At 39.1% G+C, this 14,519-nt stretch overlaps 1 protein-coding gene across 7 annotated transcripts in view; it reads right to left on the reverse strand.

The window, feature by feature from the left end:
• ADGRL1 (adhesion G protein-coupled receptor L1) overlaps positions 1-14,519 on the reverse strand; it is a 617,999-nt gene that overhangs the window by 137,731 nt on the left and 465,749 nt on the right. For 4 of the 7 annotated variants that reach the window (XM_082254819.1, XM_082254817.1, XM_082254818.1 and 1 more), the window contains one exon: positions 198-1,016. In XM_082254819.1, the coding sequence (XP_082110945.1) occupies positions 198-1,016 (819 nt within the window). Of the gene's footprint in view, positions 1-197; positions 1,017-12,190; positions 12,788-14,519 lie in introns of those variants that run through there. The other 3 variants (XM_082254821.1, XM_082254822.1, XM_082254820.1) reach the window with 2 other exon arrangements.

Here is a 14,519-nt window from a genome sequence, read left to right on the forward strand (position 1 = left end):
GACATATAGCAAAGTTGCAATATGTTTTTTACACAAAACTAGTTATGTTGACTTTGTGACAGGCTTACTTTAAGTGTAATAGTCATGGACTTAAACTTCTAAAGACACCAGGTCACTTCTTTTCATCTTCAATACATAATAAGTTTTCAATATTTAATTCAATAACATTTTTGTTGACAATAAATTGCACAACTTACCCTCTGCTGGGTCAGGAGGACCAAACTTCAATGCATAGCGGACCAGAAAATAGTTGTTCCAGACATATAACTGCCCGTCTCTTGGGTTGTAGTCCACAGATGACACATACTGGTAAGGGTTGGGAAAATCCAATCCATTGGCTCCATTGATCCCCAGTGGCTCTTCCCTGTTTCGATGTGTGTTAAAGGCATACTCCAGTCGGTTGCCTGCTGATTCATTATCATCATCTGCATACACTGATCTTAGTACATAAAGGACACCACATGCCATGAAAGCATTTGATGCAGAACGCTTATCATAAGTCGTCTCCCATGTCCCCTCAAAACGGAGAGTATATGGGTTAAGCTGGGTCACCACTAGCCTCCCGCTGTTTCCTTCTGTAGCGTAGATAACCCATAACCCATTCTCATCCACAGCCAGGTCTATGTCAGTTTTCCCACCCCACCTGTAGGGTGAAGTATCGTGATAGTTTGCTGTGGATATAATTGCCTCTCCACTCTTGATCCGTGTCCTAAGGTCATATTTGACAATGTTGCGTGTACGTTCCTTGTTATAAAAAGCAGCCCCATCGTACACCACAAAACCTGTGCCATCCACTCGACTTGGTAGACGGTATGTAGTAGTATGTCGTCCAGCAGTATAGTCCTCCCAGGATGCATACTCTGTTAACGTGTCTGTACGGTAGGGAATCCATGGCATGACATAGAGTCGCTCACCAGCTTGCAGCGGATCTCGACACCATGCTCCCGACTGATGGTCAGACTCATGGGTGGAAGTGGGCTCTAGAATCTCCTGTAGCATTCCCGGGCAGACGAAAACTGTAAGGACGGGAAAAGGTGGGACAGGACAGAGGGAGGAAGAAATGAAAATAGAAGATGATGGTGGGGAGAATAAATGAACCATAGATAAAGAACACAAAAACAACGACAAAAAGAGAAAGAAAAAAGTTGAAGGTAAGTAAAGAAAAGTACAAAAATAATGGAAAAAAAAAATCAGACAGGAATGTCCAAGGTAAGGTTGTATGGAGTTTAGGAAAAATAGTAAGTTGTAATGGATTGATGAAAAACAGGAAATTAATTTGAAGAGAATGAACATACAAGAGAAAGACGTGACATGGTGGGAGGGAGATGAACAGAGAAGAGAAAAAGGGTTGAAAGAAGGAAAAGAAACAGGGGTAGGTAGGGGAGGGGGAGAGAAAGAAACAATTGCAATGAGCTGTGTATACTTTCTACACCCCCAATATTAACCTGTGATCATAGGAGGATGAGTCTGGGGGAGTGAGAAGGGTATGACAAGGGAGAAGATTAAGAGAGAGAATCAGAAAAGAAAATCGTCTCCTAATCTTGAAGCCATCCCATACTCTACACCTTTCTGTCCCAGCAAGTCTGACCCACTAGATTACTTTCTTGTCTCACTTCTTACATGAATTCTCCAGAAAACATGCCTCCATATTCTATTCTCCATATTCATTTACTAATAGAAAAGTAGCCATTGCTGCAAGGTGTTTTTTTTTTTTTTCTAACATGTTTTCTCTTTCAAGACTTTAATATCTACCTCTTCCATGTATATGCTCTATGTACTATTCTACTGTCGCTCCAGGCTCAATAAAGTGTCTGAACAATCCCTGATCTCAAAACATTCCCTTTCCCTGTCTAGCTAGTCCTACAGAAACTTTTTCTGTCAATGTCTTCAAAATCATAAGCATCTCTCTCCCCCCTCCTCCTTTTCATAACTGATGTCTTCCACATCCCATAATAAGAGAAAAACAACATTTTTTTTTTTATTGCCATGGCATCGCTGCTAGGGGAGGGAGAGAGAAGAACCTCTTAGGTCACATAGCACTCTTTCAGCCAATCATGGACCATGGGTGGTTGACCTCCCCCCACTGAGGTTCTCTGTTGCTGCTCACACTGGGATCCTGAAAGCTAATTGGGTTAGAGGGGAGCTGATTAAACAGCCGTGAGGTGCGAGACGCAAGAAAGAAACCTGCTGAGTTGCACTGTGGGTAAATGAGATTGGCATCCGCTGTCCTGCTGGACGGAAATATTGATTAAGTTAAAGAAACCCTTGCAGAAAACATATATCCAAATTATAGGAACATCCTGTTGTGCCAATGTGCCCTTTATAGAAGGGAACCCATTAAAAGAACACCCCATATAAAGGAATAAATTTAGTTTCAAAATATTTTTTCCCCATAAAAGGACGGCTTGATTAATTTAGGACCCAATTTAAAAAGGATCTTTTTGTGTGCCCATTACTTGCACATAGCAGGGACAGCCATTTATTCATCCCACACATGCTGCTGCTCTAAAATAAAGTCCGCAATCAGTGGAATATGGCATGAAATTGACAAAATGGTTGCCTCTGCTGTGTCTAGGTAATGGGGTTAACTTTGGTCGGAACAGGCAGAACTTTGAGCTTTCTCTGGGGCTGGAGTCAGATTAAAAAGCAGCAATTCAGAAATTGTATAGTCCAAGGGTCACATGGATTTAACTAGGCACTTATTGACGTAGTCTCTAGATTCACCTTTTAAAGTACTGCCTAACAAGTATTACATTACATTTAGATATACTGTTTTTGAAATATATTCCAGGGTATGCCAAGACTGTCATAAGCCTTACTCATTATTTTATTCTCTAACACAAGCCTGGACAAATTCCAGAAGCCAGGATGCCAATACGCCTAGAACATTTTAACTGGACCCTTAATTAAAGTCTCTCGTATTGTCAGTGGAAGCATATATGCCCTGGCTGTTAAAAACGCCTAGTGGCTTATCCATTGGGCTTAATGGCTTCTGCACGGTGTGCTAGATTGTCCAGCCCTCCTGTAACTGTTAACATTAAATTCATCCTTACCACCTACACAAAAACCAGGAATCAAATACAAATGGCACACCAGAAGTCCACAGTTATTAAGCTCTATTCTGAATTTACTTCAAATGCAATATTTTTTCACGCTATTTATAGGCCTAATTGCTCAAAATATGAGGGTCTATTTATATATTTTTTTACATGAGATTGAATTAAATGCATTTAAAATGCATGAATCTTGGGTGAAAGTTGTGTGAATCTTGTTTAAAAGTTTTATAAATAAACCCCATGGTAAAAAAGAACTACAAGACTTCCCAAACTATTTGCACATGCTTACCATCCTAGCTTTCTGTAATCCTGGTAATGGTGACCACTGGTAGGCCACTGGATAAAAAGGTTATATATATATACTTTCTGTTTTGACTTTGAGACTACATTTAGGCATTTGGAGCTAATTTGGCGCTACCTTTAGGCATTGAACAGCATACCAATATCTAGGTCTTAAAATCCTATTTAAAGCATATCTAACCCTCTTACCCCCACACAAAAAATATAATAATATACTGAAACTTACTAGTCATTATATGCAGTGTCTGTATTCATTTGTTACAGCTTTTTGTTCTTTATTTCACCTGGCTATTCTACAGATAAGACATTTTCTATCCTAGAGTGGATACACTTATTCAGCCTACTATATCTATAAAATGAGCCATGACCTCAAACATAAGCTTGACCTCAAACATATCTTAAGCTGACCATACACCGGCTGAATGGGAAAAATCTAACAGAACCCTCCATCCATGCTATATAGCTTTTGTATTTTGATAGCAGGCCTCACCAACTTTCAAAATACCTGAACAGCAACTGCATCTGATCGAATACAAATGCAGTTTGGCTGACAATTTTCCAGCTGATTACCTTAGTTTTTCAATTGAGGGATGTCAGGCAAGAGGTGGCTGACAGGGCCACCCACTGAGTGAATTTTGTCTGATTCTTTGGGAATTGGCTAAAAATGGTGAGCAGACAAGTGGCTAACAAAAGGACGATCAATTGTGCTTTAAGTTCAGTTTACAGGAATTGACCAGAACTTTAAATTTTTTGTCAAATCAACAGGTATTTTCTTCACTTGTTAAAAATGTTCTTAGCCTGAAAAATGAAACTGAATACAGCCACCATGTAAAAGGACTTATAAGTTACAATATATTATATTTTGGTTCTTGGGTTTAGACATTTTTTAAGGTTCACATAGACACTAGAAGACAATGTCAGACCACCATTAGGCACCTGAGTCTCCCAGGGGGTTACCAAATATGAAAAAAACACTCTGACTGACTTTCCATTAGGCCTATGTGAAGAGAAACAGGGTGACATGCAGATACTTTTTGGGTAACACAACATTAGGATACGGTTTTCTAACCTGCCTGATAACTGTCTCCTCAAAAAGACTCTCCAAGAGGTTTGTACAAGTACCCCACAGACATGAGTTTGTGACCCATTCCAACCATGTCTATGGGTACCTTCAAAGGACATTTTTCAACCTCCTTTTGCATTTTCAAGAAGCCTGGTTTATTTATGATGACGTTGGATTAAGCTTAACTCTAGTGTCCTTTTTGCGTAAGAATCTATTATATTTAGAAAACAGTTTTCGAGGGCAACAAAAACAGCCAACCATGAACATATAAAGCCCAGAAGCTTTCTTAAAGAATCAATCCAAAAAAGAAAAATAAATCTATATTCGGTGGAAAATGCTTGCACAAGAAATTAGATTTAAGCTACTCAGTAACTTAATAAGCGTTCTACATATATACAGTGGGTACGGAAAGTATTCAGACACCCTTAAATTTTTCACTCTTTGTTATATTGCAGCCATTTGCTAAAATCATTTAGGTTCATTCTTCTTCCTCATGAATGTACACATAGCACCCCATACTGACAGAAAAACACAGAATTGTTGACATTGTTGCAGATTTATTAAAAAAGAAAAACTGAAATATCACATGGTCCTAAGTATTCAGACCCTTTGCTGTGACACTCATATATTTAACTCAGGTGCTTTCCATTTCTTCTGATCATCCTTGAGATGGTTCTACACCTTCATTTGAGTCCAGCTGTGTTTGATTATACTGATTGGACTTGATTAGGAAAGCCACACACCTGTCTATATAAGACCTTCCAGATCACAATGCATGTCAGAGCAAATGAGAATCATGAGGTCAAAGGAACTGCCTGAAGAGCTCAGAGACAGAATTGTGGCAAGGCACAGATCTGGCCAAGGTTACAAAAAGATTTCTGCTGCACTTAAGGTTCCTAAGAGCACAGTGGCCTCCATAATCCTCAAATGGAAGACGTTTGGGATGACCAGAACCCTTCCTAGAGCTGGCCGTCCGGCCAAACTAAGCTATCGGGGGAGAAGAGCCTTGGTGAGAGAGGTAAAGAAGAACCCAAAGATCACTGTGGCTGAGCTCCAGAGATGCAGTCAGGAGATGGGAGAAAGTTGTAGAAAGTCAACCATCACTGCAGCCCTCCACCAGTCGGGGCTTTATGGCAGAGTGGCCCGACGGAAGCCTCTCCTCAGTGTAAGACACATGAAAGCCCGCATGGAGTTTGCTAAAAAACACCTGAAGGACTCCAAGATGGTGAGAAATAAGATTCTCTGGTCTGATGAGACCAAAATAGAACTTTTTGGCCTTAATTCTAAGCGGTATGTGTGGAGAAAACCAGGCACTGCTCATCACCTGTCCAATACAGTCCCAACAGTGAAGCATGGTGGTGGCAGCATCATGCTGTGGGGGTGTTTTTCAGCTGCAGGGACAGGACGACTGGTTGCAATTGAGGGAAAGATGAATGCGGCCAAGTACAGGGATATCCTGGACAAAAACCTTCTCCAGAGTGCTCTGGACCTCAGACTGGGCCGAAGGTTTACCTTCCAACAAGACAATGACCCTAAGCACACAGCTAAAATAACGAAGGAGTGGCTTCACAACAACTCCGTGACTGTTCTTGAATGGCCCAGCCAGAGCCCTGACTTAAACCCAATTGAGCATCTCTGGAGAGACCTAAAAATGGCTATCCACCAACGTTTACCATCCAACCTGACAGAACTGGAGAGGATCTGCAAGGAGGAATGGCAGAGGATCCCCAAATCCAGGTGTGAAAGACTTGTTGCATCTTTCCCAAAAAGACTCCTGGCTGTATTAGATCAAAAGGGGGCTTCTACTAAATACTGAGCAAAGGGTCTGAATACTTAGGACCATGTGATATTTCAGTTTTTCTTTTTTAATAAATCTGCAACAATGTCAACAATTCTGTGTTTTTCTGTCAGTATGGGGTGCTATGTGTACATTCATGAGGAAGAAGAATGAACCTTAAATGATTTTAGCAAATGGCTGCAATATAACAAAGAGTGAAAAATTTAAGGGGGTCTGAATACTTTCCGTACCCACTGTAAAAACCTATAACCTTAATATATCTGCTTAACATTATATTGATCCCCTAACATAACAGCAATGAAATTTCTGAAGAAAAAAAAAAACCCTTTATGTGAAGAACAACCTAATCTTTAGGGGTCCGCATACTCCGATCTGTTTGGGCCACTCCTCCTCAGCATGTCATAGCTGCTAATGATGGAGGCGGGTAAAGACACAGCATGGCTCCACAGGCTCCCAATGATCTTAAGGCACGATGTGCACAAGCAAAATCATTCTGACAATTTAAACATTGGAAACTCTTCTAGCTTCTGAAACCGAGACAAATTGTAGGTTATTACACATGCTCTAAAGGGTCTTGTTTAGACTAGAGTTTTACTTTAATTAGATTATTCACTTTCTTTCCATCATTAATGTAAAGTTCAACCTCTAAAGCTCCTCACTAGAGACACTGGCTACTTTGATTTTGTACAGCACTTTAACGCTGTTAGTAAAATGTATACCTTTATGACAAAGCTAAAAGCTCCTTTTCTTTTTTTTTCTTGCTGGCTGGTTCTAAAATCCTAATGCAATCTTCATTATCTCCTGCCCAGACATCTGTAACTGCCTATCCTCAGCCTATCTTTAAAATTTCTAAAATTGCATCTGAAAGGATGGCCTCTGCCCCACTGATCATTCTGTGCTTCTTCCTACTTAGAAAACATTTACATTCTTCTCCCAAGAAAAGAATGAAGACTGCACATTTTTGGCAGACATTAAGACATCATGTCTGCATCATCCTTCCTTTGCTTTGAATGTCGCCCCCACCAGCCGGGACAGAAGGCCATACAATTTCTTTGGTTTAAAGAAAATCCAACAAAAAACGATGTTTCAGTTTTGAGCAGGTGCTGCTGGATTGCATCACTTAATGGAATCTTATATTTCTAGAACACTAACAGCAAAATGTATGAACAAACGTTCTCAACCCCCATCCACCCACTGCAGCCATTATGAAGTTGTCTCACTCTTTCTTTCCTGAGGAGTAAGAGGGGCAGCAGGGGGAATGGAACTCCAACTTGGGATTTCCAACTTGGGTAGAACTGGGAATGTCAGTAGAAAATACTTCTACTGGAGGCCATGAGGAATATTAGAAACCAAGGGGTGATCATACTTACCAGCTTCTTCTTTAAACTAAGAATGTCATAAACCTAGAGATATGTAGCTAACTGAAAGCAGACCTAAACTTTGAATTATGTTCTTCATAATTGCTCAAGCAGTTGGAGATAGGAAGGCTAGAAGTGTAAAACTGAGCAAATATGAACCAATCCTTTGTAAACTGTAGGCTCTATCGCCTTCAGGTTTCAGACCATAGGAGTGCAGTGGGCTCCTGATGTCAACAGAGTCACCATTGAATGTTCCAATGTTGGTGGCCACAGCGGGTCAAATCAATTTCACATGCCCCTAGCCTGCATCTGTAATGCCTGTCTGAGGACTCAACTATTATATTTAGGTTCACTTAACTTTACTTGCTAAACTTCCCTCATGGGATGTTGTTCATTCTTAAAGGCATTTTCCACCCTATTTCCTACCCTAATACCCTATTTCATTTACCCTTGTCACCTCATTTTTCCTGCCATTTTTTAATATTTTGTCATGATGGATTAGGTACAGCTAGGCAAATAGTGTTGGATTGGGAATACCTAATAATGAAGATCTAGCTGACAAAGGGGGTGGGTGAAAGAATACAACCATTCTCCTTTAGTACATGGAGGTTTCTGAAGCAGCTATCAGTTTTATGTATTTTAATCATACAATTAACATGTGTATAAACCAAAGAACCACATTTTTAATATTGCAGCTAATTAGTCCTTAGATGTGGTGCCTGTATTCATTTTTCCTTTCTCTTTTTACCTGGTGACCCTGCAATGCATTTCCTGGCCTAGGATAACAATGCTCTCTGTAATGTAACTATAGAAGAGCAGGGTTGTCAGTCTAAGACAGAAAGTGTGTTAGGACTATGGAACACAGATTCCTCTCTCAATCCCTTGTGGGGATTGGGGTGTTCTATAGTGCATAAAGTTGAACTTGACATTGCTTATAACACTGCTGGAGATAAGACAGCAGAGTCCACAAGACAGAGCTGAATTCCTGACGCGATCAACAGATATTGTTTTAAACTTATCGAACAGGACACCTGAATCGGTCAAGTTTAGTTGATTTCATATCTAAATCTACTGCACATTAGGTAACTCAAAGCCAGTGATAACTGTTGAACATCTCAGTAATCTTGTGGGTAGACAGCTTAAGTTAAAGTGGATCAGCTTAATACACGGTTTAAAATACAGTTTAGGTACATATATGCATTGGTGCATGATTTCGCTAGATCTGCTACCCACGCAGGAGACAACCCTAACTCCAGATTCAGCTTTGGAACTTAATGTGTCCCCTCACTGTATCCAGCCTCCTCAAAGGACCATGAACCAACATCCATCATCATACTGCTGATTTGTTGTTCAATGAGCAGGTAGGTGACAAAAGAATTACAAGTCTAACTGAACTGCATTGAAAATACTTTGACAGGTCAGATAATTATATGTATTTCTACTTAAGTACATCTCACAATTTTTTTCAGCCATACATCATTATAAATATTTGGGGGTGATGTATACAAACTGTAGGGGTGGGGATGGAAGATCACAGCTGATTTTTTTTTCCTAGCACAGGGTTAAAATTTTAGCATCACTTACTTGTTGCTGTGGGAATTGGATCTTTTTCACAAATTCACTATATAAAGTTCCACTAACTAACTATTACAATTCTAATTAACAGGACCAGCTAAAAATGGCTCAACTCTACCTTAGTAATTCCAAAACACCTGGGACTGACCTGTACCTTATAGAAAATATACCCTTGTGCAGCTTCATTTGCCTGTAACTAATTGAAACCTAGCCATATATATAGTAAGAGTCTCCCCGATTTGGCCCATTGGTCTTTCCGGCTCAGGCATTGGGCCACAGATGCATCTATGTTTATATTGGTATCGATGGTCATATCTTGTCTTACCATCACTTAAGTCTATGTTTAAATAGCCTACCCAATCTATAACATCTTGTTACCATATTATAACTCTCTGAATCCATGTCTCTCTATTTACCCTTCTGTACCTATATTGTGGCTATGGGTCTATGGCTCACTATATTATTCTCTAATACTATACTATAGCAGACCTATAGCTCACTATATAAAACTTTATATAACAATTCTGAATGTATGGCTTACTATAAAATTACTTGATCTATGCTGTAGTAGAATGGTTCAATATGTAAGTTATACATAGTTTATTAAAGAATAGCTATAGCTCACTATATAGCTCTATATAACAATAATACTGCTGTAGATCTATGGCTCAATATGTAATTCTCTGCTACTATAGTTTCCCTCTAAATATGTTACTATATTTCTATGGCTGATTTTGTAAACCTCTGTAACAATACTGTAATTCTGAATCTATGGCTCATTACATAACTCTCTGTAACTATAACGTAACCCTAAATCTATGTAACTATATATCTTTGGCTCACTAACAAACACAAAAAAAAAAAAAAATCTTTGGCTCACTATATAACCATCTGATAACCATCTGCATCAATACTGTAAATCTGAATCTATAGTTAAATATGTAACTTTCTGTAAGTATATTTTAGCTGATCTATATCTATTTCTCTATACCTAGAATGCATTTCTGAATCTTCAGCTTAATAAGTAACTATGGGGTTAGGCAAATAGATTGTTCGCTTTTCAAGGATAGTTCCAGTTTCCAGTTTCCAGTTTCCAAGGGAATCTTCCCAGAGTCAATGAGGTAAAGCTCTGTTGACTTCCATCACCCAATCATGTGCAAGCAAAAATTATTATTGATATATATTTTTTTTTTTTCCTTGCAAGTGGTTGGCTATTCTTTGCATAGTGAAATTTTAGCACATTCACTAAGCTCTAGGGCAAATTCCCTTGCAATGTGCAACATCCCTGGCAAAGTGAACCCCATTACATCCATGGCTCACCATAGAACCCTCTGGTTCTCCACCCTCTGCAGTATCTCTATGAATCTCCACTATATTTATGTGTCCCTGTAGCTTTACCTCACACTTTTTCAAATTTTTTTGTATACAAATTCCCTCCTTTAACTGTGTAATCCTATTCATTACAACATTGTCCTAAATGGGGCCTTTTCCACTTAAAACAGGGTTCTACTCACAACTTTGCTGGTTGTGGGTGGGAAGTATCTGATCTCCTGCAAGATCTTAACTGCCTATAGATCGAGGATTCTCTAGCTCATACTGCCAGGTTGTGGATTGTCTCTAGAAATACTTGAAAAGGTCAATTTGGCTGGTAATAGAGGAAAGGGCTCAAAGCTGAGCTGACATTGTTGGGTCTGAGCAGGGATCCTCAAATGAGGCCATGGAGAGGTGTGAAGACCAAGCAGGGGTTTAGATTCTTCCATTACTTTAAACAATTTGAATATGTTTCTTCTTTAACACTGTTCTAGGATCCCTATAGGCAACAAACTATATATGCTAAAAAATATATTGCTAATTCTATACTATTTTCCTTTGGTCTCTAATTTGTGCAACATCAAAGATACAAGTCCACCCATGTTATAAGAACAAGCCCCTTTAAAAGAAAACTTACAGCTCCAACATGTCCCTTCTGATAAGCAATCTTCCCGTTATAAGAACACCCCATCAATATATTTGTTTTTACGGGACAGTTGTTGTTTCTTCAGGCAGCCTATTAGGCACACTTTGGGAAAATACTGTGCTTCCATTTTAAAATAATGATTTAATCCATTGCTTTGTGCAATTGGACTGTAATCAATAGAAAAGTACAAGCAGAACTAAAATACAACATGCCTTTTCTTCATACATGACATTACAAACCTAACACACGCTTCATTGTCTAGGGCAGAAGATGTCAAAGCAGTCATCAAATTCACCCAGTAACAAATGTTCTGCAGATCTCCTCCAAGGAGAATTCATGATGAATGTGCCTACCTGGGCAGTGGGTAACTCACCGCTTTTCTTAAAATTCATAAAACATGGACTGTTGGAGAAGCTGAAGGCCAGGTCTTAAGAATTTCTGCACTAGGGTCTTCCAGAGATAAAGGGAGCAGGCTAGACAACATATGGGTTTAAAGATATCAGATGCCAATCCTACCTATCCTTTCTTAAAATACCTAAGAAACAATTTGTCTAACCTCAGAGATCATTAGAATTAATTCAAGGTCAATGAAGACCAAACAAGGGATCAAGGTCAAGGGAATGTGTTGATAGCCTCAATTTGACCACATGGGATGAAATTAAGATATATTACTGCTTATAATTTTTTTTCATAACTTTTTTGATCTGATCACACTAAGAGAAAACCCAAGGTACTTTAAGCCTACACAATAAAGGAAAAAAAACAGAAAACATTGTTTCCTATTTTAGTGACCTCATCATGAAAAAAAAAAATCAAAGTCCTTTATAGCTGAAGTTCATTGTACCCACTCTAGCAGGAACCCAAGGATTTTTGCAGCACAGACATTTTTGCATTGATTAGCCAATTGGCACAATGTGACACAATGCAATTTTTTGAAAGGGGTGTCCTTGTAACCGGAGTTCCCTTATAATAACGGGATAGGCCTGGCTGTAAGATGTTTCTATAAGGGTGTTCTTGTAACAGGTTTTAAATCAGTTAAACAGCTTACACAGCAACGCAGAAAGAAAGGTTAATTTCAGACACCTGTAGGGAGAAGAGTGAAGTCAAAGATAGTGCGTGTTGTACGGTGGTGTGGAATCCGCCTGCTCACAAAGGAAGCCGTTAGACGTGACAAAAGCCTACAATGTAAAGACAATTTTGTCACCAATTCATGAAATGTTGGGTGGAGACTGGTGGAGTCTGTACCTCCCATAATACAGTGAAACAAGCAGAAGGGAATGTAAGAAATACCTATATGAGAGGTAGATGCTTCTATGGAATCAAATGGGAATTATAGGAAGGAAAGCACTAAACAACTAGACTAAAATGGTCTAATCAGGCAGCCAGATCTGCAGAGATAGGCTATATGAAAACGGTTATTTAGGAGGAGAATCTACATGGAGATACAGGGGGAATTACGGGGAGAGGTTATATGGAGTGAAAGGATGAGTTACAGGTAGGAGTCATATGGAAAACAGAGTGAGTTACAGACAGAGGGGTTTATGGAATGATAGGTTGTGCTACAAGTAAAAATTATAAGGGTATTTAGGAGGAAATACAGACAAGGAAGTTACAGGGAGTAACAGGCGGATCTACCGACACAAAGGATTTATGGAGTAATAAAGGGAGTCTCAGTTCAAGGAGTTATGAGGGGTAGTAAGGTGTGTTACAGGGAAAAGTTATACAGGTTTGGAATAGGAGGAGATATGGAGAAACAGAAGGATCTAAAGACAGAAATGTTTTATAGAATAATAAAAAGGGCATCATAGATATAAGGGTTATGAGGGGTAGTAAGATCTGCTACAGGGAAAAGTTCTACAGGTTAGGAATAGGAGGAGATATGGAGAAATAAAAGGATCTAAAGGCAGAGAGGTTTTTAGAGTAATAAAGGGAGTCACAGATCGAGTGGTTAAGAGGGGTAGTATGGTGTGCTATAGAGAAAAGGTATACAGGTTAGGAATAGGAGGAGATATAAAGAAAAAGAAGGATCTAAAGGCAGAAAAGTTCTATAGAGTAATAAAGGGAGTCATTAATCGAGGGGTTATGGGGGGTAATAGTAGGTGTGCTAAAGGGAAAAGTTATAAAGGTTAGGAATAGAGAGAAATAATAAAAATAATAGGGGGATCTACAAACAGCAAAGTTTTTTTGAAGTAATAAAGGGAGTCGTAGATATAGGGGTTATGCAGGGTAGTAAGATACGCTACTGGGAAAAGTTATACATGTTAGGAATTGGTGGGGATAACAGAAAAATAGGAGGATCTACAGACAGAAGGATATTATGGAGTAATAAAGAGAGTCACAGATAGAGGGGTTATTATGAAAGGTAGTAAGGCGTGCTATAGGGAGAAATTTTACAGGTTAGGAATAAAAGGATATACAGAGAAATAAGAGGATCTACAGACAGAAAAGTTTAATGGAGTTATCAAAGGAGTTATAGGCAAAGAGATTAAATTAAGTAGCATGGAAAATCTATATGAGTCATAGGAGGAAATAAAAAAGGAGAGGAAGTTTTGGGAAATAATAGGAGGCTCTATAGACAGAAACCTTTACATGGACTAACAGAACGCTAAAGAGATAGGTTATAAGAAGAAGTAGGAGGGATTGAAGCAAAATTAATAAAAGAAGTTAGAGGAAAGGGTTATCTAGGTTGATATGAAGATTACATCAGGTATTTATATGAAGTCACCAGAGGAAATTTAGGAATAATAGCATGAAAAGGAAAGTGACATGAAAGAAAAATTTGAAGAGTTGAGTCTGTATGAATTTACATGAAGGGCTTTACATACAGGTCATATAGAGTAAAAGGAAGAAGAAGGGTATTTATAGATATATACGACACAGTATGAAGAGTTATTGAACGGAGGCAAGGGTCTCAAGAACTTATAGGTAAGAGTCTTCATAAATTACCCAAAGAAGGGGATATATGGAGTCACAGTAAGTGTGGATGGAAGGTGTGCAGGGAAAAATGAAGGATCTTACTATTTAAATAACACAAAATTCTAGGATAGGTATATGGAACGTCAGGGTGACATAGAGGTTATACCGAGAGAACTCATGAGGTAGAGAATCAATATTAGGCTCTATATAAAAAGATTATATGCAGCAATGAGAGAAAATTTCATGTCTTAATAGTTCCACCCACAGAGAAAGCTCCCGCCGTCCGTTTTTATATATCAATACACAGGTCTGGGCACAGGCGGAAGGAGAGACCAGATTAATGGCGTTAGTAATCAGAGTGCGGCACAGAGCAGACAGATGAGAGGTTAATCATCTCCACAGGGTGCTGTGTGTTATCAGCGAACACCACCAACCTCCCCCTTCCCCAGAATCCTGTTCTCAAATCCTCCGTGAGCAGCTAGACCATCTGAAAATG

Source organism: Pelophylax lessonae, assembly GCF_965119305.1.
Source record: "Pelophylax lessonae genome assembly, chromosome: 4".
Lineage (NCBI taxonomy): Eukaryota > Metazoa > Chordata > Amphibia > Anura > Ranidae > Pelophylax > Pelophylax lessonae.